At 37.1% G+C, this 27,951-nt stretch overlaps 1 protein-coding gene across 1 annotated transcript; it reads right to left on the bottom strand.

Annotated features, from left to right (window-relative positions):
• Positions 1-175: 175 nt before the first annotated feature.
• On the bottom strand, positions 176-27,938 carry LOC122582780 (tyrosine-protein kinase JAK1-like). The gene is made up of 5 exons (XM_043755216.1): positions 26,867-27,938; positions 10,176-10,244; positions 1,554-2,543; positions 570-1,475; positions 176-423 (listed from the first exon to the last, which is right to left on the bottom strand). The coding sequence occupies exons 1-5, from the start codon at positions 27,803-27,805 to the stop codon at positions 391-393; spliced, it is 2,937 nt and encodes a 978-aa protein (XP_043611151.1). The 5' UTR covers positions 27,806-27,938; the 3' UTR covers positions 176-390.
• Positions 27,939-27,951: the final 13 nt, after the last annotated feature.

Consider the following 27,951-nt stretch of genomic DNA (forward strand, 5'->3'; position numbering starts at 1 on the left):
TAAATACTTTTTGACAAAAAGATACTTATGGCAGAGTACAAAGGCTATTGCAGTGACCTCCTTTTTCACTATTTTAATCATGTCATTACATTTCTCTCGGCTAGTCGCAAATGAATATAATCCTCACAATTCTTGACAAGTGTTTTAAAATGCCAATAGCTTAACACAGAAAACAAGTCAAGGAATCACTACTTAAAAATCATGTAAACACAAATAACATGGGTTCTACAAAACTAAGATTACAATTACCCAATTGAACCAAAAGAAAAAGCACAAGATTTAAAACATTCAATAAAATTACATTACATAATTCCCATGACCGTTATGCTTGTTAAACTTAGTAGTTATCGAGAGTTGTTGACATCCAGAAACAGTTTCTTCATTTTTTGTTTAGCTCGTTTCTGCTCCTATGTTTGCATCTTCCTGTGTATAAATCAATCAATTTAGAGAAATAAAAACATATAAGTTGCGAATCTATTATCATTTTCAGATTTGACCTTTTTTCTTCTTGTGAGATGAAGATATACATAAGCAACAACCAAAAAAAATGTAAAAGTATCATAACTTACATGAAATGCTAATGCCTTCTTAAGTTGTGCTAAAACTTGTTTCGCCCTTGGTCTTTTTTCTCTATCCTCATCTAAGCATTGATAGGCAATGTTTTGAAATGTTGTTAATGATTTTGGCATGATTTCTTTCTTTAAAGCCTCAAATACAACCTCGTCTTGTTTCCCTTCTTCAAATTTGTGCTTCATGAAACTCGGTAGATATCGACCCTCATATTTGCGAATTTCAAACGTTGATCTCCCACACAAGATCTCAAACAAAACCACACCAAATGAATAAATGTCGGATTCTATTGTTAAGAAACCCGATTTTAAGTACAACGGGTCCAAGTAGCCCCGTGTGCCACAAGCATGATCAATGACATAGTCTGTTTGTTCATTTACCGTGCTTATGATAGAAAGCCCAAAATCACCAATTTTCGCCTTCCATTCATCAAACAATAAAATATTAGCAGCTTTGATGTCCCTATGTATCACAACCTCTTTTCCATGAATGCCTCCATGAAGGAAATCCAACCCGGTTGCAAAATCAATGCATATCATAAGTCGATTCCTCCATGTAAGACTAGTGTCATTCAGATACTTGTCAAGGCTTCCCTTACACGCATGCTCATAAACAATGATTTTTTCGCATGTTTCATCGTTGTAGCCTACAAGACCGATGACATTCTCATGCTTATACTCGTAGAGTATTTGTAGCTCATTGTAATATTGTTGTTCCCCTTGACCTTGACTTGTATCTAACCGCTTTGTGACTATGGTATAATTCCCATTTCCATGTCTGTGTGCAACTTCGCCTTTGTATACCTTCCCAAAACCTCCTCCTCCAATGACGTTGTCACCACTGAAGTTATTCGTGGCCAATTTTATTTCCTCAAGTGACATCCGGAAGTTATCCTTATTGTTTACCTAAGCATAATGAGAAAACCGGTAACTATTTTATGAAGATATATAGGACCTTAAAACAGATTTATAATATTGACTTACATGATATGATAATGCTTTCTTGAGTTCTTCGACCACGACTTTCATTGTTGGACGCTCGTTTTGTGTTTCCGCCAAACACCGACATGCAATTGTTAAAAATGTTTCTAAAGAATCTTCATTGGGTCCTTTATTTAGATAAAACTTGTCATCTCCATTCTCCCCCGTAAGTACAGAAGTTATCTTTTTCTTCATTATTCCCTTGTCGAACAATTGTCGCACCAACTGGGACAATAGTTCACGTTCTTGACCGTCATTAACCTTAGTTAACAACTTGATAGACTTCCCGCATATGATTTCAAGCATAACTACTCCAAAGCTATATACATCTGACTCTCTTTTTATCTTTCCAGTCTTAGCATATTCAGGATCCATATAAGGATCGAAGTGAGGATTTGTATTCTCGATATATAGAGTGTCACCAGCCTGCTTCAGAGGCACGAGCAATGAATCTCGAAATCTAGTAATCTTTACCTCCTCATTGACGCCTAATAAAATGTTTTCACTACTTATGTCACAGTGTATTACCATCTTTTGGTCCTTCATCTCATTATGAATGTAATTCAATCCGTGTGCAATCTCAAGACATATTTTCAAACGTTTTTCCCATATAGGAAGAAGTTGTTCCAACCGACTGTGAAGTGTATCAAAACGGAAGAACTCAAAAACAAGTATCATTTCAGGACCTTCGTCACAAAATCCAAGAAATGTTTCTATGTTGTGATGTTTACAACTGCTAAGAATTTCAATTTCTGTATTGAAGATTTGTGTTCGAGTATCAAGTCTTTTAAAATTTACCGTGTATAATCTCTTCGGTATTTTATTTTTGGTCATCTCTTCTATGGACAACATATTTTCTCTATCAAAACATTCAACTTCTCCACAATATTCATGCATCTCCTTACTGTTTCTGAACAAATTTTTTGGTGAGAAATTATTGGCGCCCAAAAGTATGTCTGTGAGGCTTATTCTCAAGTGTCCGAAGCCTTTTACCTGTAGTAACAATCACATAAGTGGGATAAAGAGTATTGCATGCACTTTATAGGACTACAATGAGAATCTAGATGAAATACTCGTATTTGTTAATTCATCAACAACCATAAGGCTCGTCCTAACGGTCTCTTTGGTTCTTCATCTGTTTTCATCGCTTAAGCGATGCCATTGGCACCGGTGTTGGCTTTACTGATCATATTAGGTTCCAATAATCAAACATGTCTAGTACAAAACTCATGACACACAAACTCACAATTGTATGCTCCCTTAAAAAAAAAAATCACCCCGGCCTACCCCATTTTTTTAACTTTTAAGTCTTTGAAATACCTAACTTACTCCTCTCATTTATTCACTAATTTAAATATCGCCGCCTAATATACTTATAATAACCTTAATGAAATTAATTAATTTTACATTACCTCATTAAATCAATTACTTTTACATTAATAAACGCATCCCTACCCACCCGCTGTTACCGCCACCGACGCCACTCGTTGCGAAATTTGTATTGAAACGGACATATTTGGTGGGTGTGTTTGTCAAACAAGTTTTGGTCAGACAAAATTTATGAAATGATCCAATCTCAATTGATTACTTACTACTCCGTATTTATTTTGAGACCGGGGATCCTAAACCCGGTCTTGTTTGTTGTGCCTTTGACCATTGTGACTCTCAATCCTACTACAAAAGGACATGTAAAGTGAGACCGGTAATTGCAATACCAGTCTCGAGATTCAAATTTTGACAACAGTATTGGGAAAATCGGGTTCGGGCCACTTTTTTAAGACCGGTATTCCCGGTACCTATTTTACTAGTTTCATAAAAATTTTTTGTCCAAAACTTATTTGACAAAACACCCGTTAAATATGTCCGTTTCTAATAATAATAATAAAATAAAAAATAAAAATATCAATAATAATAATAATAATAATAATAATAATAATAATAATAATAATAATAATAATAAATAGGTAATTCAGTTCTTTGAATTTTACAAACTCTGTATTGAATAATTAAAATTTTGTATTTATCTTTAAATATTAGTATTAATTATTTATTAATAACACTAAAAAGAAAGATGAGTTGCAAACTAAAAAGCTCCATGTTTATCTCAACCGTTTGTACGTATGCCTCTTTTTAATTTTCCTATTATGTCCTTTTCTAATTCTTAATTATTTGTAAATTAATTTGAATCTCTTTATTATATAATTAAGAGAGGATATGAAAAATCTTATGTGGCATAATTATTATTACTGTCACATTTAATTTTTTTTATAGCTTAATATTACGTTTAACTAATCATGCTTTTTCATATTTAACATATATCATGTATCGATAAAAATCATAATCTTATTATTTACATGAGTTGTAATCTGATAGTTTATTTAATTATTTCTATTTTAGTTTTTCTTTTTATTATTATTACTATTATTATTCTTTCATATAACTTTGTTATAACTTAATATTACATTTAATTAATCATGTTTTAGCATATTTGACATATATCATATATTCACAAATATTATAGTCTTATTATTTGCATAAGTCGTAATCGGATAGTTTTTATGATCTCAAAAACTATGAATAATATTATAACTATCAATATTTATTTTACTTTTTATCTACGTTCTCGGTCAGGCCCGGACAACATCCGAGTTTAATCTAGTTTATAATAATTACGGTATGCCATCATTTATTGATTAATCTAATCAAATGGTTCAAAATGGTTCTCGTAGTTCTCGACAAAAACAAAGTTCTCACAATAACCTAACTCTCTCTCTCTCTCTCTCTCTATATATATATATATATTGTGGGGTTAGTTAAAAAGAACGCGAGAACCATTATTGACTACTCATTTCATTTTATTTTCTCTCTTTTTTATAAATTAAGAAAATTCATCTAAATCGTTCAAAATATTTTATCTCATAAACCATAAATGCTTAAATGGGAAAAAAAGGGATTATGGCGCTGGAGTGTAACCAACTATGACTCAATGGTTATGTAATATAGTGAACTTTCAAATTGGCTATCTAATGTAAGTACCTTCCATTTTTGTTCTTTTAACGTATCGATTGACTTGTTGTAGAGGTAGTGAGTAATAATGTTAATTTTACTTTGGGATTATGGCATATGAGTGTAACCAACTATGACCTAATGGTTATGTTATGTAGTGATCTTTAAAACTGGCTATCTAATGTAAGAACTTCTAATTTTTGTTTTTTTCATGTACTGGTTGGCCTGTTGTACGGTCATGGTTTTAGGAACATGATTTGGGATTTGTTCTCGAAGAGGAAGCAGTAGGACCATAGCTACGTACAGTGCATTTATATATGTATATATACATCTATCTATATCTAGTTTCAAAGTTTAGAAATAAAAGTTATATCTAGTATCGGAAATTAGCCGTAGAAGATGACTGGAGTATAAAGTCGTCAGATTAACCTAGTAGCATACATCGAGTGAACAAAACAGAGAGGTTCTTACATCAATTTAACACTTTCGTAGGCTACTACATTACATAACCATTCGCTCATAATTGGTTACACTCTTGTGCCTTAATCCCTATTCTTTTTTACGTCTAACTTAGCATTACCGGTTACAAATAGCATGTTACCCGATAGGATACATTAAAAGAACAAAAATGGAAGGTACTTACATCAGATAGCCAATTTGAAAGGTCACTACATTACATAACCATTGAGTCATAATTGGTTACACTCCGGTGCCATAATCCCAAAAAAAAAATATGTGGGTAGTCTTAAAATTGCGTCCTCTTTCATTAGAGTTGCAATTTAATATACTTTTGACGAATTTTTACTTTTCATTTTCTTTTCGATACTTACACATAACCTACATGTGTAGGTTGAACGAAAATTGTGATTCGGAACGGGCTTCACCCTTAAGGATATTCATAAAGGGTAGCTGGTGGGGGTGATAGGCTAATGGTCATAGAGGGTGATCGGTGATTAGTGATCTAACTAACGGGCTTCGCCCTTAGCCGCTATGGTTCCGCCATGGATTGACAGGCTCCGCCCTTACCCACCATGGCTCCACCATGGATTGACAGGCTCTGCCTTTAACCTTCATTGTTGTGTACCGATGGTTATTTATTAATTTACATGTAAAAAGAAAGATCCTACACATGTGTAGGTACATAAGTACATGGGGAAAAAACGAAAATTAAAAAGTCGTCAAAAGTATATCGAATTGCATCTCTAACGGAAAAAGGATGAAATTTTAAGACTACCCATATTTTTTTTTCATCTAACGATTCACGGTTTGTAAGATAAAGCATTTTGAATGAATCGGATAATTTTTTTTTATTTAATTGAAGAGAGAGAAAGCTGAGGGAAATATGTGGTCTAGAATTGTTCTCGCGTTCTTTTTTATTTGTGAGTTCTTAAATAACCTTTCATCTATATATTGTACTAGTCCTCAGGCTCGTCCAAATGGACGAGTGATCTCAAAATATATTAATCAAATGTCACAACTTATCAATACGAAAGCTAAAGAAAAAAATATATAAAAATTAACTCTATATAAATATTTATTCTAGTTGACCCATTTTTTTCAATTTTAGTTAAATTTAAAATTTGCATATGAAAATTAACTCCATATAAATATTGATTTCAGTTTACCTTTTTTTTTTTTTTTTTAACTTTAGTTAAATAAAAAATTTGCAGTTTGTTATATCTAAACTTACTACAAACACAAACAACAATTTTTGATTAAACGATATAGTGTTAAGCTAAAGAGAAACAAAAATGTACAGTATATAATTTGAAAAATACATATCAAATTATAAAAAAAAAGAGCGCAATTGTATTTTATAGATAGATAAAATAAATTTTTTCAATAAATTATTTGTTAGCTTTAGTTATATCTTATCTTCACATATAACTAAATCTTTTTTAAATCGTTTAATTATCTAATGTATATCTGCAAATTAATTATACATACTAACATATACTAATCTATCTATGTATAATATAGTTAAAAGGGGGGGGGGGGGTTTAGGGGTACACTTGGCACCCATTATCCACATCCTTGAGCCTAATACTCTTTTCCCATTAATCCTCTATTTTTTCTATTATTAGTTAATTATTATATATAAATAATCTATCTATATGGCCGACCTTTATTTTTAATTTAAAAAACTGTATTATTATTATTATTATTATTATTATTTATCTTATCTATCTTATATATATATAAATATATATATATATATAAGGTGAGGATCCTGGAATAAGGGGTGTTAAGGATAGAAGGGAGAGAAGGTCCTATTGACCAATCAGAACGCGACATGTGTCTAAATTAAAAAAAAAAAGCGCGGTGGCAAATTCATAAATAATTTAAAGTTTTGTGAAGCTTGGCCAGCTTCAACTCTCAGTGGGTTGGGTCAGGTTGGGTCAGCTTGGGTTGGGTCAGCCTGAGTTGGATCAGCTTAGTTTGGGTTAGCTTCATCAGGTTGGGTCAGCTTATGGTCTGGGTGAGTTTGGGTCAGCTTGGGGTCTGGTGAGGTTAGGTCAGCTTGGGGTTGGGTGAGTTTGGGTCAGCTTGGGGTCAGGTTAGGTCAGCTTGGGTCAGCTTGAGGTTGGGTCAGTTTGGGGTCTGGGTCAGGGTTGGGTTAGCTTGACACACAATCTACACAAATGTAGATTATGGGTTTTGGGTCAGCTTGGGTTTTGGGTTAGGCCAGCTTAGGTTCTGGGTTGGATCAGCTTGGGTTAGGTTGGCTTAGCTTGGGGTCTGGTCAGGTTGGGTCAACTTGGGGTTGGGTTAGCTTGACACAATTTACACATAATCTACACAAAATGTAGATTAATCTACACAAATGTAGATTATGGGTTTTGGGTCAGCTTAGGTTCTGGGTTGGGTCAGCTTGGGGTCTGGTCAGGTTGAGTCAGCTTGGGGTTGGGTTAGCTTGGCACAATTTACACATAATCTACACAAATGTAGATCATGGCTTTTGGGTCAGCTTCGGGTCTGTGTTAGGTTGCATCAGCTTGGGTTCTGGGTCAGGTTAGGTCAGCTTGGGGTCTGGTCAGGTTGGGTTAGCTTGACACAATTTACACATAATCTACACAAATGTAGATTATGGACAAATGTAGATTATAGGTTTTGGGTCAGCTTGGGTCACGTTGGGTCAGCTTTGGGTCTGTGTCAGGTTGAATCAGCTTGGGTTCTGGGTCAGGTTGGGTCAGCTTGGGGTTGGGTTGGGTTAGCTTGGGGTTGACCAAGCTGACCAACCAAGCTGCCCCAGAACCTGGGCTGACCAAACTGACCCAAGCTGACCACCCAAGCTGACCCAGGACCAAAGCTGACCAAAAGTTTAAATTATTTACAAATATGCCATCGCGCAATATTTTTTTAAAAACGATGTGTCACACTCTGATTGGTTAATATAACCTTCTCTCCCTTTTCTCCTTAACACACCTTCTTATTTGATCTCTCTCAAATATATATATATATATATATAAGCCCCAAAACCTACAAAATTATCTACGTTACTTTTTGTTCGACTAGCAAGGCAAGTTCCAGTTTTTGTTCGACTACCATTGTTTCTTTAATTTATATAATTTCTTCTTATTAATCATTATTTTTATTATGGTTATGATTTAACATTTAATTTTTATGTTATTGTTATTATTATTGATTTTAATTTAATTTATTGTCAATTATAGGTTCGTTATGACAACAACAAAAAATAAAACCACATTAATTCATCTTGAAGAGCTTAAACCAACACATGTTAATCATCATCTACGACTCCGTGTTGTGCATGTATGGACTGTTCCGGAGTGGAGCAACCCGAATAAAATCAAAACGTTCGAGATGGTCTTTGTTGATGAATTGGTATGTATTTTCAACTTATACAGTTTACACTTTTAGAATATAAAAACTGCAAGTTTTTAATTTTATTTAACTAAAGTTGAAAAGGGGGGGGGGGGTAAACTGGAATCAATATTTATATGGAGTTATTTTTCGTACGTTTCTTATTGATTAAGTTGTAGTATTGGTCATACACTTTTTGTTTCTTTTTTTATTTAACTAAAGAAAAAAAAAGGTAAACTGAAATAAATATTTATATTGAGTTAATTTTCATATGTTTCTTCTTTAACTTTCGTATTCATTAAGTTGTGATATTGGTCAAACACTTTTTGTTTAACAATTATTATAAAATTTATATAACTTGATACTACCCGTCCAATGGACGAGCCTGAACACTAGTACTAATATAAATATAAATATGAATTTATATATATAAAAATAAATGATTAATAAGAAGAGAGTATTAGGCTAAAGGAGAGGGATTAGAGGTGCCAAGTGTACCCTCAACTCCCTCTTTTAGTTATATTATAGATATATAGATAAATATTAATGATGTTATTATAAAAGTTTAATATACTTATCTCATGTATTATAAAAAATAACTTATTTAGTTTATAACTAAAAAGTAAATCTATTTAGTTAATAAAAGAATGGACCCGCGCAATGTAGCAGTGGTCATCGCGGCGACAGGTGTGGTGGTGGGGGCGACGGTTGGTGGCGAAGATGGTGTCGAGTGGTGTAAGGAGACGAGAAGAATTGTCCAGAAATATAGAAGTCCTGTTGCAATGTACAATTATGCAACTGATGACTTCCTCCAGTTGAAGATCTGAAGAACATACCTGAAGACATTTCAGTTGAAATCGAAGACATCAAGTGGAAGAAAAAGAATGGCAATGGCAGCGAAGCCCAGTTGACATTCTATCATATCAATGGACTGGAGACCATAAGTGTAAATGCACTTACAAAGCTTTACACTGATTACGAGGAGGGCTTATTACTTTACATCCTTTTACCCGGATAATAACCTTATCTGTGGATAAAAGTACATAGATATAAAGTGGTTGAATAAAGTAACAATTTGTCTTACTTTATTTAGCATACACAAAGAATTAAATACTAATTCTTTGTATGCTGTCAACCAATTGGCAATTTATACGACAAAGTTGGGATCCCAATGCCCAACCTTTGCCTATAAATAGAGGTCCTTGCACAAGCAAGAATTCATCTTTGCAAACACATACTCTGCAATATTCTTGGTGAACTTATGCAATATTCTCTCAATCGCAAAAAGGAACATTTCACAACTCTAAGTGTTTCGATTGTTAAGGAGAATTTCCAGGTATAGATCAATTGTATTTCATAGGTTGTTAGGATATTTACACTCGTGTATTATCTTGGTTTCGCAACAACCTTGTATTTTATTTAAAGTTAATATATAAAATACACTTGAATTAAAACATATTGTCTCACCGATTTACTTTACAAGTTATTTACATTATTGCATTGTTATTTACTTATTTATATTTGTCACCTTAATAAGTAACCTTCCAGTTAACCTGGTATACTGTTCACTGCAACTGGTCACGTCCAGATACAGTGAACGTATTGCAAAGTTATCTCACCATTGACATAGAGGTGTCTTCAGCACTATCTAGTAATAGTTGGGACTTACAAAGTATTTTATGGACAGGGGATATATTGAAGATAAATGATTTATAATGTAATTTAATTACACAAGTTTTAACATTTTCATAAATAAAAAGTTATTTATTTTATAATATATTATAGATCACATACCTTCCATGGATATGGTGGCTTTTCTTTATATCCTCTGATTGTGATGTGGGAGAAATCTTCACCATAATCCTACATTAAATTATATCAATGAAACGATTAAATTGTATGATATTGATGTACGGAGTTTTTCATGATAGACATATAAATTTCAATTAAAAATAAAAAGATTGTTTTATATGTTTTACTTTAATATATTATATATGGGAAAACTAAATATAAGTTTGTCCGGTACCTAAGTTTAGATGTGAAAAACCTATCACATATAATTTTTTTAATATTTTTTATTAATGATTAAATGTTTGGACCCCCATGAAATTTCTATATTAATAAAACAATATGTGGGTGTTCCATACCTAAGCTTAGGTACCTAACAACCTTATATTACCGTCCCCTACTATATATATATATATATATATATAAGGGTGAGTTATTTTAGGATCATCCCTTATTTTAGGACCAATTAGAACCACATCATAATCATTATCACCGACCACCACCACCACCACCACCACCATCATCTTCGACCAAAAACATGGTCCTCCGGCTTCGGCGACCACCGCCGTCGGAAAATCATGTTTCTGTTAACTTACACATGTGTAAGTTAACTTAAAAACGATTTTCCGGTGGTCCCCGTTGCCGAAAAATCATAGTGGTGGTCGGAGATGATCATGATGGTGGTTGGAGATGATGATGGTGGTGAGTAAGTTACAAAAAACACATGTCCTAATTGGTTCTAAAATAAGGAGTGATACTAAAATAACTTTCACATATATATATATATATATATTTGAGAACCTATATATATATATATAGAGAGAGAGTTTCCTTATTTTGAGAACCATTTTTTTATAAGAACCATGAGAACTCTTAGATAATATATTTGTTCACATGTTTTTTTTGTTCATTCACATGTGAAATGATATGAAAAAGTATGTTGTAGAAGAAATTTTTTTAAAAACATTCAAAATAGCCTTTTGTGAACTTATGAATGAATATGTTCACGTTTTCATTCACATATTAACAAATGGGTATATATAAGGTTTTGAAAAAAAATTTCTCCTACAACATGTATTTTTTATGACGTTTCACATGTGAATGTACATGTGATCCAATACATAATTTAAGAGTTCTCAAGGTTCTTACAAAAAAATAGGTTCTCAAAATAAGGCTCCCATATATATATATATACTAGCGTTGCACCCGCGCGATGCAACGGGGAATAAGAAAAAAACGCTGGTGGTTTGATGGTGGTTTGTGGCGCGGCGGCGATGAAAAAGAAAAAAAAATAAGCCGGCGGTAGTGGATGGTGGTTTGATGGTGGTTTTTGAGGCGGTGGTGGATGGTGTTTATGGGGGATAACGTACATAGAAGGTGGATTGCGGCGGTGGATGGTGGTATTTGGGCGGTGGTGGATGGTGTTTATGGGGGGAGAAAATCAGAGAAGGGGGGAGGGAGAGAAAATCGGATGAACGTATGTGTGTGTAATGAGCGTGATGGAGAAAAAATATGGTAGTGTAAATTAGGAGGGCATAAAAGACATTTTAAAGGTAGAGGTGTTAAAAGGGGGGGTGGGGTAGCTTGCTTATTAATGGAGTATAGATATATATTCAAAATTATACATAAGTTATTCAAAGGTTCTCGCAAAAAATATGGTTCTCAAAATAACTTTTCACTATATATCTATATATATATATATATATAGGGGTGATTTATTTTGAGAACTCATAAAAAAAAAGAACTCAAGAACCATTCTGAACCACAAATTCTTTTTCTTTTTCTCTCTCTTCAATTAAATAATAAAATTCACCTAAATCATTCAAAATGTTCTAACTCACAAACCGTAAATCGTTAAACAAAACAAAAAGCATGGGTAGTCTTAAAATTTTGTCCTCTTTCATTAGATATCTAATTCGATATGCTTTTGACAACTTTTTAATTTTCGTTTTCTTTTTGGTAGTTACACATAACTTACACATGTGTAGGTTGGACAAAAATTATGATTCGGAACGGGCTTCGCCCTTAAGGATATTCATAAACCAAAGCTAGTGGGGGTGATAGGTCATAGAGGGTGATAGGTCATAGGGTGATAGGTCATAGGGTGATAGGTCAGAGAGAGTGATAGGTCATAGGGGGTGACCAGTGAGGGATGATCTACCTAACGGGCTCCGCCCTTAGCCGCTATTCCTCCGCCATGGACTGACGGGCTCCGTCCTTGGCTACCATGGCTCTGCCATGGATTGACGGGCTCCGCCCTTGATGTTCATTGTTGTGTACATATGTTCATTTACTAATTTACATGTGAAAACAATGATCTTACACATGTGTAGGATGAACCTACACATGTGTAGGATGAACGCGATGGGAAAAAAAACAAAAATTAAAAAGTCGTCAAAATTATATCAAATTGGATCTCTAATGAAAGAGGACGAAATTTTAAGACTACCCATGCTTTTTGTTTCGTCTAACGATTTACGGTTTGTGAGATAAAGCATTTTAAATGATTTTGGTGAATTTTATTATTTAATGGAAGAGAGAGAAAATATAAGAAAATGAGTGGTCCAGAATTGTTCTCCCGTTCTTTTTTATTTGTGAGTTCTCAAATAACCCTTCCTATATATATATATATATATATATATATATATAGGGGAAGTGAATATAAGATTGTCTCATACCTAAGTTTAGATATGGAACTCTCGCATATGATTTTTTTAAACCATAAAATTCATGGGGCCATGCTGATTTATTTATTAAACAAAAAATATTAATATATTAGTATGTGACATGTTCCATACCTAAGCTTTGATTTGAGACACCTTATATTCTCTTTTCCATATATATATATATATATGGGCAAGTTTCTTTAGGACCAATTTTAGGACATGTGTTTTTTATAACTAACACACCATCATGATCATCTACTACGATATACAAGATTTTTTTGTAAAAACACTAAGACTTTCCGGCCACCACGTCGCCGGAAAATCAAGTGTAAGTTAACTTACACATGTGTAAGTAACTTACACATGTAACTTACAAATATGTAAGTTAACTTACACATGATTTTTCGGTGGGTCCGTCACCGGAAAGTTTTAGTGTTTTTACAAAAAGTCTTGTATATCGTAGTAGATGATGATGGTGGTGTGTAAGTTACAAAAACACATGTCCTAAATGGTCCTAAAATAAGAGGTGGTCCTAAAATAACCCACCCCTATATATATATACGTGTGTGTGTGTGTGTGTGTGTGTGTTCTAGGTTAAATAAAACAACTATTAAAGTAAAACCATTATAACAAATATGTTATTTGTTAACACTCATTTCTTCACATTTTTAAAAATTGTTAAATAATATTGTTAACTTGTTTACACTTAATAAATGTGTGGAAAGAATTCACATTTAAAAGTGTGAATAAAGTTAAAGAATCAAAATATTTTCACAATTATATATGTGAAAATAAAAAGTTCACATTTTTTAGTATGTAAAACTATACAATTGTTCACACTTAAAAGTGTGGAAGTAATTGTAACACCAAATTTTCTCACACAAGAGGAAGTGCGAGGAATTTGAGTGTGACAAATTAGCTCTCACACTCTTAAGTGTGAAAATGCTTGACATATTTTCACACTTTTAGGTGTGAATATTTTGTTTATACATTTATACTTGTGAAAAAATATGACTTTTTAATTTTTATTCACACTTATAAGTGTGAATTTTTTTTATATACAATTTTAAATGTGAACAAATTAACATATAGAAATGCGAAGAAATAAATGTAAAGAATTGACATTTTTGTTGTAGTAAACAAATAAAACAATAAGTTTTTCTTCAGTAATAATCACTGTGGATCATGAAAATCACCGTACATCAATTGCTTTGTAAATTTTCGTCCATCAATTTAACCATGATACAAGGGTCAAAATCTTGTCTTATTTGTTTTACTTTAATACTTGTTTTACAATACGACACACACACACACATATATATATATATATAGAGAGAGGGGGGGGGTTAAGGTTTATGTGGCTGTTAGACACCCAAGTTTGGGTGTAGAACCCCTCACATCTTGTTTTTTTAATCCATAAAAAACATAGGGGGCCAAGCATTTTTAGATATATTAGAAAATTAGTATGTAAGTGATTCTACACACAAACTTGGTGTTGAGTCTTCGATTCGCTGATAAGACTTGCTCGCTGACATGTGTCGTCAGTGAGTGATCAGCGAGTCCAGTGACTCTCTTCAGTGGGTTGGATGCTGCCCAAATCGTTGGTCAAGGCGGGAAGATTTCAAACTAGATGAAGACAAGAGCCACATGGTGGTTCTTCCAACTATAACATACCTTATATGACAAAGGTACAAGTTGGGACCAAAACTGGGGTCTTCTCTCTCATACCCGTTTTGGTAAAGAAGACAAGGGCTCTTGCATGGAAGTACAAAAAGCCAATGGGACGTCGACAACCACCATCAAAGAAAGGCTGTGTTGCCCTAATTCTACCTCTATATAAAGCAACACAACCGCTTTGTATCAAGTGTGTTTGTCACCTTTAAAGTGTGTGTCACTTGTAATTGTTTAAGTTTGTAGTGTGTCTAGACTTAACAGTTACTTTGTTCATTTGTATTCTTGTAAGTCAAGTTTGTAAGATCGACCATGTATTCATCGTTTAATCAATGATACATATGATTATACTTGCATTGATTTATTACATTTGAACTTGTCATTGTTCTTGTTGTTTATCTTCTTATTTACTTTCTTGTCTCACTTAATTATAACATAAGTTGTGCACGTGGACTGTCAAGTGGTATCAGAGCCACCGTTCCTAAATCATTGGAACAAGATCTGTTTGCCTTCTTGTGTTTACATTAATTCTCTGTTCTTTTCTCTTCTTAAAATCTTTTCTTTAAAACAAGAACATGTCGTCTATTCCTAGCCTTGTAAACACACGTGAATTTGGTTATGTGTCTACACCTCCTAAATTCGAGCCCAAAGATTTTGGGTCTTGGATGGAGAAAATGCTTCTTCACATCGCTGGTGTGGAGCCCTATTTAATGACTATATTAACTGAGGGTCCATACATACCGATGTACGTCCAAAGAACTCCAGGAGCAACACTTGAAGCTCCTGAGATAGTGACTGACCTGGTAAAACCAGAGATCCAGTGGACTGGTGAAGAGCGTAAGTTGGTAAATCTTGATGCCAGGCTCAAAAACATGATTATTGTCACTCTTCCTACTGAAATCATGAAGCTTGTCATCAAGTAGCCCTCTTCAAAAAAAGTATGGGATAGACTGGTCAACACCTATGAAGGTTCTGCTGACCTTATTAAAATCAAGAAAATTGATTTAAAACGTGCTTATGAAAACTTCTTCTCTCTTCCTGATGAAAATCTTGAGGGCACCTATACGCGCTTTAAAGGGTTGCTCAATGATATGACTAATGTTGGGATTACTCATGATAATTTTGAAGTATGCCACAAATTCATCGACTCTCTTCCTCTCAAGTGGCAAAACTTAAGATAAACTCTCCGTACCACAAAGAAAATTCAAGATTTTGATCTTGAAGAACTCTTTGGCACTCTTCAATTTGAAGAGAGAGCTTTGGCTCAAAACATTCGAGCCTCTGCTGATGCTAGGAGACATGCTGGCCCTTCTTCTTCTTCTGTTAGCCTGTCTTCTCATCCTATCACAGACCTTCTTGCACTTATCTCTGCTGAGCCAATCAATCTCAATGATGGTGCCAGCTCCTCTAACCTTCCTAGTCCTATCCAATCTCTTGTTGATGAGCTTGATGCTGATGAAAAACAAGAAATGTTTAGTGACTTCATGGGCTTTGCCCTTATTGGAACAACCGTAAGTCGGTTGCTCCATACAAGCCTCCTGTCGGCAAATCACAGGAAGAATGCTGGAGGTGTGGCAGAAAAGGCCACTACCAAAAGAAGTGCAGGGTTGCTATTCCCTCTCCAGCAGCCCCTAAATCTAATTCTTCTAAGTCTGCTGATGAGTACAGGAATAAAAACTATTAGCTAAAGGCAAAGATGGCTGAAACAAAAGAGGCCAAAACTCCAGCAAAAGGACTTGTTGCTGAAGAACATGATTGGGCTGACTCAGATGAGTCAGACGATGATGATTATGTTGATACCATGTGCCTGATGGCACTTGATGACGGTGATGCACTGACAAAGGATCAAGTCTCCTCCAGTCAGTGGGTAAACATCACTGTTAAAAAGGTACACTCTCTTCTCTCTTCCTCTGAAACTGACAAGACTAAAATCATTTAGTCATTGTCTTGTGATCTTCAGTTCGTATAAACTCTACGTGCTGAACTTCAAGCCAAACTCAACTCTGTTGGCGTAGAGTTAAGTGAAAAGTCTGAAAAACTCTTGAAATTGAAAAATGTTCATGTCGAACTTCAATCTCATGAGTTAATGACTCAAAAACTCTAACTTGAGAATGAAAATCTCAAGATTGAAGTCTCAAATCTTAAGAAGATTGTGACCTCTTGGTCAAAAGCTTCTAAATTTCATCATCAGTGCTTGAGTGAACAAGCTCCTGCTCAAGTACAAGCAGTGATTGGTGGCATTTTTGATGTTGCTGTCTCACTTGCTGACTAGTTCAAAGATGATGTTAAGCCAGAAATCTCTATTCCTACCTCTTTTTCAGCTTCCATCTCTCCTGAGGAGATGAAAAAGTGGTACTTTGTCAAGGGACAAAGTGACTACTATGCTGAAATGGATACTGGTGCTACTTCTTCCTCCACCAGTGTATCTTCTTCTTCCACTAATGTTCAAGGGATTGGTTCTACAACCAGCACCAATAACATGTTTTCTCATCTCCCTATTGTTTGCATGATGCCACATGAAGGGAGGATTCAATTCTCTCCTCCAAGAACCTTTAAAGGGGACATTTCAAGTGATGGATACATACCCATTGCTCCTCAGCAACTATCCATAAAGTCTGCTGAACCCTTTAAGAGGAGCACTGTTGCTGCGCCATATGACTATAGCACTCCTCAGCGAGTGGAACAAGTCTTTCAGCAACCTTCTTGTGCTCTATCTTCTTCTTCTACTCAGCAGGAACCTGCTCATGCTGGTAATAAGGGTGATCAGCATGATCGCCTTATGAAAAGACGTGTTAGGTTCGCTGATGCTAGACATCAGCAAATACCTCCCACAAAGGATGTACCTGTAGTGTTCAAACCCATATGGCACCTCAAACTGTGCCAGCTCGATCAAATTCGAGGTATAACACTCCTTAGAGAGGAAGAATACCTTCTCAAAATAGGCCTATTACTCCTCAGTGAGGACACTTGCCACATCAGCAAGTGAGGCCTATAACTTCTCAGCAGGGACATTTGCCACATCAGCAAATGAGACCCACTACCCCACAAAGAGGACAAATGCCAAATAAACATGTTCAATCCTCATTGTCAAACAGGGAGTACTTACCTCATAGGTAAATGCGGTCAGTGACTCCAAATCGTCAGACTAGACCTATCACTCTAAGTAGAGTGACTCAACCTCAGCAGGGTCCATCTTCTCACCCTGCTAATAGACAAGCATGGACCATGATTAGAGGATCACAAAATCCCCAGAATCAAAATCTAAACAAAAGGGTAAGGCTTCTTCCTCTAACCCTCAAATCAATGAACTCACTCAGTGAGTGAATGATCTCCCTTCTCAGCTGGAAGACTTTCTTATTCACAGTAAAAAAGGCAACCCCTCTGACAAAAAATGCTATCTTTTGTAGTAGCAGAGGACATGTTGCTTCCGAATGTGATAGTTTGAGTTCAAGGGAAGCTCCAGAGGTTGTTATACAATCTAACTCCTCTATGTCTGCTGGAGCATCGTCTTCTTCTACCAGGATCAGTGAGAACCCTTCTCTTGAACCTACAACCAGTGACACCTCTTCTGTCACTGAAGCAAAGGGTCATTTCTAATACTTGGGTCATTTCTCCTGAACCTACATCTCCTCTCAACATATTGAATTCCCTCACTCTCAAAGGGTCATTTCTAATACTTGGGGACAACCAGCAATGCTGGTTGAATATAATGTTCCTAATGTAGTCAGTAGCTATGAATATCTCCAAAGTACTGGGACAAACATAATGCCCTATGATGAGAATGATACATCCCATGGGGATGTTGATGTTGGTGACTTTCCCACTCTTGTGGATGCTCTCTCTGTAGAGCCAACTGCAACCTCTAATGAACCTTCTTCTAACCCTGCTGAGAAGGTTATAGATGAATCCCAAAGTGAAGCCTAAAATCCTTCTATTATATCCATGCAGGGCTCGCTGGGAAAAGGAGTGTGGTATTTGGACAGCGGCTGTTCAAAACACATGACTGGCTCTAAGTCCCTGCTGGATAACTATATAGAGGCACCTGGTCCTACTATAGTGTTTGGTGATAACTCCCCTAGACAAAGTGAAGGGTATGGTCTTATAAAATTCTCCAAAGTTGCTTATGTAAATGGATTAAAACATAATCTCATAAGCATTAGTCGACTTTGTGATGCTGACTACAAAGTGATTCTTGATAAGCATCAAGGCACTGTTGTAAATATTAACAAGGAAGTCGTCTTGAAAAAGAGATGTGTATCTTGTAGACTTCACTCCTATCAAAACTGATAGTGAGACGTGTTTCTTTGCAAAGTCAGCATCTGAATTAAATTGGTTATGGCACAAGCGTATGTCGCATGTGAACTTTAAAACAATCAACTCACTGCCAAAAAGAACCTTGTTCGTGGCCTTCCTCCTCCCTCTTTTGAAAAAGATAGACTCTGTGATGCTTGTGAAAAGGGTAAAAGCCATAGGGCTACTTTCAAAACAAAACAAGCCAACTCTATCAAGGGTTGTTTTCATCTTCTTCACATGGACCTTTTTGGTCCAGTAAATGTCCAAAGTCTAAAGGGTAGCAAATACACTTTAGTTATTGTAGATGAATCTTCACGATATACTTGGACCATCTTTCTTCATTCCAAGAGTGATGCTGCTGATGAGATCATTAAATTTATCAAGAAAATGGAAAATCTCAACAGCATAAGGGTTAAAGAACTCAGAAGCAATCATGGCACTGAGTTTAGAAACTACACTCTTGAATCCTTTTGTGCTGATCAAGGGATCTCACAAAATTTCTCTTCAACTAGAACCCCAGAGCAAAATGGTGTTGCTGAAAGGAGAAACAGAACTCTAATTGAGGCAGCACGAACAATGCTCAGTGAGTCCTCCCTACCCAGCCGGTTTTAGGCAGAGGCTGTCAGCACTGCCTGCCACACTCAAAATCGTTGTCTCATTGTCAAAAGACATGACAAGACAGCCTACGAAATTTTGAGAGGCAAGAAACCACAAATCAAATACTTTCATGTTATTTTGTTGGATATTCTGATGATGGCTATTTTGACAAGACAGCCTACGAAAGTTTGATCCTAAAGCTGATGATGGCTATTTTGTTGGATATTCTGCCATCAGCAAGGCTTTTAGAGTATTCAATACACGTCTTCAAAACGTGGATGAATCCATTCATGTTACTTTTGATGAAAGCTCTTCATCTCTTAAAGATATCAAATCTTCTTCTACTGAAGAGATATTCAATGAGTTCAATAATCCACCTATGGAGGATGCTGAATCTTTTGTTAATGCCTCTTGCTCGCTGCCTCTTGAAAATCAGCATCTCACTGAGGATAGTTCAGCAAAACCTGAACTAGAGCAAGTAGCTGCTCAAATCTATACGATTGAGCCAGTTGAGCCCATTTTAAGATTAATCCATGCTACATCAGCCAAACCTAGATCTCTGACTGGTGATTTGCAAGTTGATGACTTTGCTGATGAAGAATTTCATGATGCTTCAGCTAATACTGAAGATATGGAGTCTGCTGATGACCCCATCATCATTGATAACTCTACTCAGTCAAATGGCTCCTCTGATCAAAGTCCTAATGAACCAACTCTAACTATGGATCTCTCTTCTTACAGTTCTCCTACTGAACCTATTCCCCAAACTTCCGCTGCCCCTCTACTTGGTTCATCAAGTGTTCCTGCACTAAAATGGACATCTAGTCATCCTGCCTATCAAGTAATTGGTGATCTTCAGCAGGGTATTTTGACTCGATCAGCGACCAGAAATTCATGTCTATATGTTAATTTCTTGTCAATGATCACTCCTAAAAATATTGGAGAGGCAATTGTTGACCCTTCATGGGTTGCTGCCATGCAAGAGGAACTTACCCAATTTCGTCAACTCTCTAATGGAATTTTTATAAACCAAGAAAAATATATTAGGGACATGCTGGCTAAGTTTGATATGACGAATATCACTCCTAAGCCCACGCCTATGTCTCCTCCAAATAATCTCCATGCTGACCCAGATGGAAAGCATGTGAACCCCACTCACTATCGTGGGATGATTGGCTCGCTGATGTATCTCACAGCGAGTCGTCCTGATATTATGTTTGCTACTTGTCTTTATGCAAGATATCAAGCGTCCACATGGAGTCTCACTTGTTGTCAAGAGAATTTTTAAATATCTCAAAGGGACTTCCTCCCTAGGTCTTTGGTATCCCAAAGATTCTAACTTTGACTTAGTTGCATACTCTGACTCTGACTATGCTGGTTGCATGTTAGATAGGAAAAGTACCAGTGGTGGATGTCAACTGTTGGGGGGAAGGCTGACTAGTTGGTCTAGTAAGAAACAACATATAGTTTCCATCTCCACTGCTAGAGCAGAGTATGTATCAGCAGCGAGTTGTTGCGCTCAAGTCCTCTGGATGAAAAATCAACTCGCTGACTATGACTTAGATTTCTCTAAGATCTCCATAATGTGTGACAATACAAGTGCTATTGCCATTACACATAATCCTGTTCAGCATTCCAAAACAAAACACATAGATATTAGGTATCACTTCATTTATGACCATGTCATGAAGGGGGATGTTGAAATCTACTTCATCCCCACTGACGATCAACTTGCTGACATTTTCACTAAACCTTTAGATGAAAAAAGATTCAAGGATCTTGTCAGCAGGTTGGGAATGTTGAACGGTGACTCTGCTACTTAGCTTACATATCTCTTATAAGCTAACTCTTGACCTGTCAAGATTATCTCATCGAGTTCAAGTGTGTCTTACTCACTGAACTAAAAATCAATAGAGAGCTAAAAGTCTCTATCTAGTCCAGCAACAAACGGCTGCTGGTAAAGACATCTAAAATCCGTTGATCCCTGATGCTTTGGGAAAAAGCATAACAAAAGTAATAGGGTGCTGAAAGTCCCTATCTAGTCCAGCAGCAAACGGCTGCTGGTAAAGACATCTAAAATCCGTTGATCCCTGATGCTTTGGGAAAAAGCATAACAAAAGTAATAGGGTGCTGAAAGTCACTATCTAGTCCAGCAGCAAACGGCTGCTAGTAAAGACATCTAAAATCCGTTGATGGCTGACAATTTGCCAAAAATTGTATAAAGGTAGTAAGCGATCACTTCTCCTATATATCTCAAACGGTTACCTCGATCTTCTCCCAAATGGGCAACTTGTACACTGTACGTGCCGTATGTACTTGAGTACAGTTGAAATCGTGGTTCATATGGTCACATCATACAACCCACATACGTACATATATTTTATATGTGTTCTTTAAATTAAAATAATATTTTATATGCCACGTATGAATGGGAGTACGAGTGACGACTCACTTTTTGCAGTTATAGGACCCATTTCCATGCCATATATATACAAATCTCTTCCACTTCTCCATCTTTTACGTTCATTTCTTTCTCTCAAAATTTCCAAAATCCTTCAAACTCTCTCAAATCTTTTCCATTCTCTCAAACTTTTCTCTCAAATTTTCCTATATTCTTCTCAAATTCTCTAAAATCTTCAAATGGCTTCTCAAGTTGAAAACCTAGAAACCATTCCTCTCTATCTTACATCAAAAGAATATGATCCTGAGGGATTGCTTCATCTCCTCATGTCTCATTTCAAGCTAGTAAATTGATCATTAACGCCAACAATTATCTGGGATCTGAAGATATCCCATCCAAAGGGATACTTCTCTATGCTCGACTTCATTATGGGATGTCATGCCAGAAAGGCTATCTACAGTGATCCCAAGGAGATGTGTACCCACCTCCTAAGGGAGTTTTGGTGGACATGTGACTATAAAGTTGCCAGTAGCACCATCATTGGCATAGTAATGAAAGGAGAACACTCTATCTCCATCTCAGTTGACTCACTGAGAGATGCTCTTCGTCTTCCCAAACAATCAGAAGAGCATCCATATGTTGAGTTGGTCCCCATTGGAGTATGGAAGGAATGGTTGTTAACCATTGGGTATGGGACCAACATGGAACCAGCACAACCTGTGCACAGCAATCCTCAAAAGAAATATCTTTCGGGTGTGTGGAGCCTGCTGTTCACTCATGTCATCCAATGTCTTGGTGGCAACAGTGGCTCTTTTGATCAAGCCACTGCTGCTCAGATGCAAATGATATATGCGCTGGCAAATGGTTGCAATATTGACTTTGTCAGCATAATTTTTGAAGACCTGAAGGGGAAGGTCACAATCAAGAACAGGTCAATCTCAGTACCTTTCGCACGGTTTCTCTCTCTCTAATCTTCAGAAGGGAGCTCAAAGATAAGTACCTCCCTGAAGGTGCTCAATTCATCCTCTCTCCAAGGGTTGTGAGCTCCGTCTATAAAATTCCTGCTTGCGACCCAGAGCAATTTGATCCCAAGTATGTTGTGCTCACTCCAACAATGAAACGGGTACTATATTCTATGTACCCTGAAATATATAAACCGAACCCTGCTGGAGCTGGTATGCTGATAATCCCCCCAGTAACTTCCAAAGCTCCCAAGAAAACCAAGAAAATCATTTCATCTTCTTCCATTTCACCTCCTGCTGTTGTCCCAAAACAGTAGCAACGAGTACCAAAGGGCAAACCCACTAAGGTTAAGAAGTCCTCACTGCCCAAGGACACTAGAAACCCAGCCAGCCCACCAGCAGTCTCCCAACAGACTGCTGACTAGAAAAAGGGTAACCGCAAGCAGCCACCTCAATCTTTTGTAGGAGAGGTTGGTGAAGATCAAGGGCCACCCCAGCCCACTAGAGTTGAGTCAACCGAACCATTAATTCCCTCTTCTTCTCAACCCTCTGAGTCGTTGTCAGCAGCCATATCACAAGTGATGCTAGAGAGAACAAAATCTACGGCCGATGATGCTTTGGTGACACAACACACCGAAGCTAAAGCACCTGGTTCCCCTACCCCTTTAAATTTTTCATTGGAGGAAAGGATGGGTGTTGATTTTGAGAATGCTGAGGATGTTGTTTGTGGTGGTGAAGGAAGTTTGGTTGAAGGTGCTGAGGTTGTCGCACAAGAAAACTTAGTTGCAAATATTGATGTTGATGAGGAGGAGAGTGATTTGAAGTTGGGAGACTTCATGGTTAATGAATTCCAACTGGATTCCTCCAACCAGGCTGATGAACTTGAAGCGAGTGATATGGAGGTTGATGCTGGAGAAGAGGCTGCTGCTGATGAAAATGCAACAGCCATCATTGAAAGTTTTGAAGAAGCTGTTGCTGATGATATTGCAGCAGCAAATGTTGAAGAAACTGGGGTGCTGACTCTTTCTGCCAGACCTCAGACTCCACCCATGCAACCAGTGAACACCATGCTCTCCCTTGGCATGCCCTCTACCTTCCAAAGTGTTCCTGGCTGCTCATCTGCTGCCAAGCCTATCGCCTCTCAATCTGCCAAAGAATTGGGTATCTCTTACTCCACTAACTCTTCTGATAGACTGGCCAGGGTGGAACACCAATTAAATTATCTCACCAAGGCTGCCACACTCGTTGTTCAACTCAAAAGTCATGAAGATGACAGATTGGTGAAGATCTTGGAGAGCTGGTACAACAAGCAAAATGAGAACACTGCCAGCATCGAGACACTTAAAGAAAAATCTGTTTCGATGGCTGCTGATTAAGAGAAGTTGCGCACTTATACTAATGTCATCAAAAGAGATCAACGGGCCATTCAAGGTTTCTCGCGATCGCTGTGCAAAATTGGGAATGTTGTTTGTCATTCAGCTAAGAAGGCATCCAGCAGCAGTGACTATGCTGCTGCTGAGGCAAAAAGAGTTGCTGACCTGGTTTCTCCTCTCATCACCCAGGTCGAAAGCAACACCAAGGCTCTAAATGCCTTAAAGACTACAGTGGCCAGTCTTCCTCCTCATGTCTCATTCACTGAGGAAGATCGTAAGAGCCAAATGAACTTTGAACAAGAAGTTGGGGAAATAAAGAATATGATGTCCCAACTTCTTCAATAGCAGGCAGCCCCAACAACAACGGTGGAGGTTGTTATTAATGATACAACCTCCAAGGGGGAGAAAGTTGATGCTGCTGTGATGGTACTTGTCAGCGAAGCTGTTAACAAAGTGGTGAGCGATATTTATGAAGCATCTGCTGACAAGGTTACAAACGAAGATGACACTGCTGCAGCCACTGAAACTCTAAACGATGAACTGGCAATAGTGGCTGTCAGTGAGGAAAATGTGAACACTCCCCCTGCTGGTGTTGAGGGGGAGACAAAAATAGATGCTGAAGCTCCCCCTGCTGGTGCTGAGGAGGAGACTGAAGATGTTGATGCTGAAGGGGAGCAGCAGATAGTTGTTACCAAGTCTCCCCAACCTGACATTTTTGAAGAAGCTGAACAAATGGAACCTGAAACCATGAAAGCTGTATGGGAAGTTGGGTTCGCTCAGGAAATGGCTGTAGACAGATCTTGTGAAATATTGCCAATCTTTCACAGACGATATCTGGCAAATGCTGAAATTACTCCAATGACCGATAGTCAAAGGAGACCATCCAATCCTCTAGCTGGGGTCTGGATACCTCTAGGTGCTTCCACCTCGCTCTCTGCTGAATCTCTGACAATCCAATCCTCAGAAGGTCATCAACATCAAATGATTGACATTCTGGCCTTGATTGCTGAGGGTAAAACTCAAGAAGAAGCCATCAAGGAGCTGGACAGAATCAAAGAGAACCAAGAAAATGAAAACAAAAACTTGGAATTCATTAGACAGCTACCACTCCTTGAAAAAGATCAATTGGATGCTGAGCAGAAAATGATTCTACAAACAGGTGGTGTTGAGGCTCTCTACAGACATAAACATGATGAAGTAGAGAAGCAGCTGAGTGAAAAGAGAGCCAAATTTGATGTAGAAAAGGCTAAATGGCTGAAGTACATGAATGAAAGGAGGAGGCCTCAAAGAATAGTAGCTGCTGAAGCCTTTCGTGCTGACATGGGCCTAAAGACTAATCTGAAGATTTTAAGAGAGGGTGCTGACAAGCCTGTTAGGTATGAAGGTGTCAAGGCAACCACTCTGAGTGCCTCTGAATGGGCTGAAGTGTATATGCTGATCAAAGACAAAAAGGCTCCCAGCTACGATCAATTGAAGAACATGCTGAGGGAGTACTTTGAGAAAGCAAGAGGCTTTGAAACAAAGTTCTAGTGTGATTTGCCTATGCTGAGGCTAGTGTTTGGAGCTCCAGTAGCTATCTCAATGTCTGCTGGCAAGAATATACAAAGAAAAATAAAGGAAATGCATCAAGCCTTGCCAGCAGCTCTTCCTCCTCTTGCTGATGATGCTACTCTAAATCTTCGATTGCCTCTCAGAAGTATATTTGAAGAAGGGAGAATTTTGGAATCCCCTGCTGACATATTCTTCCAAAACTTCCAGAATGATCAACTCTTATTCAGATTGGCAGAAATTGAAAAAGCATCTACTGGCTTTCTGATCAGCATCAGAAGAAGATTTGCTAAAATGTCGAGTGCTAGATCGGTCATCAGTAAGATAGATGAAGAGCTGATGATGCCAGCAAGAAGAGAAGATCCAGTGCTGAGGATTGCCAAGCAGGAGGACGCTTGGGAAATTGAAGCTGCTAATCTTTAGATGTCTTACTTTGTAAAAGCTTTATGCTTCAGCTTGTAATTTGCTTTGATGATATAAAAAACATCTTTCCTTCATACTACATTCTTTTCTAAGTCTTATTTACTCAACAAGTCTCTTCAGTGAATAGGGGGAGATTGTTGAGTCTTGGATTCGCTGATAAGACTTGCTCGCTGACGTGTGTCGTCAGCGAGTGATCAGCGAGTCCAGTGACTCTCTTCAGCGGGTTGGATGCTGCCCAAATCGTTGGTCAAGGCGGGAAGATTTCAAACTAGATGAAGACAAGAGCCACATGGTGGTTCTTCCAACTGTAACATACCTTATATGACAAAGGTACAAGTTGGGACCAAAACTGGGGTCTTCTCTCTCATACCCGTTTTGGTAAAGAAGACAAGGGATCTTGCATGGAAGTACAAAGAGCCAATGGGACGTCGACAACCACCATCAATCACCATCAAAGAAAGGTTGTGTTGCCCTAATTCTACCTCTATATAAAGCAAAACAGCCGCTTTGTATCAAGTGTGTTTGTCACCTTTAAAGTGTATGTCACTTGTAATTGTTTAAGTTTGTAGTGTGTCTAGACTTAGCAAGGTGTCTAACCGCCACATACTTCATTTTCTCACGTATATATATATATATATGAAAATTAAATGTTAATGTAAAATCAAAAAGTTTAAAAGAAAATTTTATTTTTGACTTATATATGCATGAATGTTAAAAGTAAATAAATACAAGACAGAAGGATCGATCAATCCATCGTTTTTACCTCAGGTCTATTTGGCAATGCAAAAGAATGTGCTACTTTAAGTCGCTTCATAACTAATTTCGCATCTGATCTTTGTGTTCGCTCTTCATGTAAGCAATGGTATGCCGCTGATGCGAACGGATCAATTGACTCTGGATCCATTCGATCCCATAAATCGGGATTGACTATATCTTGCAGTGTATCATTTTCGTAATGAAATCTAGCCAATGGTCCTAGAAACATATCAGCATCATCAGCTTTTGGATCGAATGCTTTTCTGCCGCACATGACTTCAAATAAAACAACGCCCAACGCGTAGATATCGGACTTGTGTGTAACACCTCCGGTCTTTTGAATTTCCGGGTCCATATACCCTTTTGTCCCAATAGCTTCACAGCGAAAAACATGATTTTTTCGATCTACCTGATGTTTGATTGAAAATTCAAACCCAGATAACTTGGGAATCCAGTCATCATCTAATAAAATTGTGGAGCTGTTGATGTTACGATGTATGACATGGTAACTTTCTCCAATGTTCTCATGGAGGTTTTGTATTGCATCAGCAATTGCACAGCATATCTCTGTTCTTTTAATCCAATCGAGGTTGGTAGTGTCGGTTAGGTGCATGGAGAGGCTTCCCTTGGGATAATACTCGGTTATGATGATCTTCTCGTTTTTCTCGTCACAATACCCGATTAAGCGGACTAGATTTATATGCTTGAGACTAGAAAGCACAGAAATCTCCGTCCAGAACTCAACGTCTCCCTGCCCATACCTACGATCTAACCTCCGGGCAGAGATATTTATCAACGTGCCAGATCGCATAAGCCTACCTTTGTAAACGTTTCCGAATCCACCTTTACCGATGATGTTTTCATCAGCAAAGTTATCGGTGGCCTTCACTATTTCTAGAAGTGGGATTTGCAAATGAGCAAACTCGCTGATTGTGTTAGAAGCCATATTTCTATATTTCTGTAATTGTTATTATTATAATTATTGTTGCTGTTGTTTTTTCCGCCAATCGAGTAATTCACAGGCGAATTAAATTATTTATGAAGCAGATCGAACAACAATGGGTCAAGTTACAAATGAATGTGAATGAATAG

The sequence above is a fragment of the Erigeron canadensis genome, chromosome 9 (assembly GCF_010389155.1).
Source record: "Erigeron canadensis isolate Cc75 chromosome 9, C_canadensis_v1, whole genome shotgun sequence".
Classification (NCBI taxonomy): domain Eukaryota; kingdom Viridiplantae; phylum Streptophyta; class Magnoliopsida; order Asterales; family Asteraceae; genus Erigeron; species Erigeron canadensis.

What these genes read in the sequence shown, in the direction of transcription:
- LOC122582780 (XM_043755216.1), bottom strand. Translation starts at nt 27,805, where the DNA reads ATGGCTTCTAACACAATCAGCGAGTTTGCTCATTTGCAAATCCCACTT. An exon ending in CATTGCCAAATAGACCTGAG is followed by an intron (nt 10,245 to 26,866) that starts GTAAAAACGATG and finishes AATTTAATGTAG; the next exon opens with GATTATGGTGAAGATTTCTC. An exon ending in AGCCACCATATCCATGGAAG is followed by an intron (nt 2,544 to 10,175) that starts GTATGTGATCTA and finishes TTGTTACTACAG; the next exon opens with GTAAAAGGCTTCGGACACTT.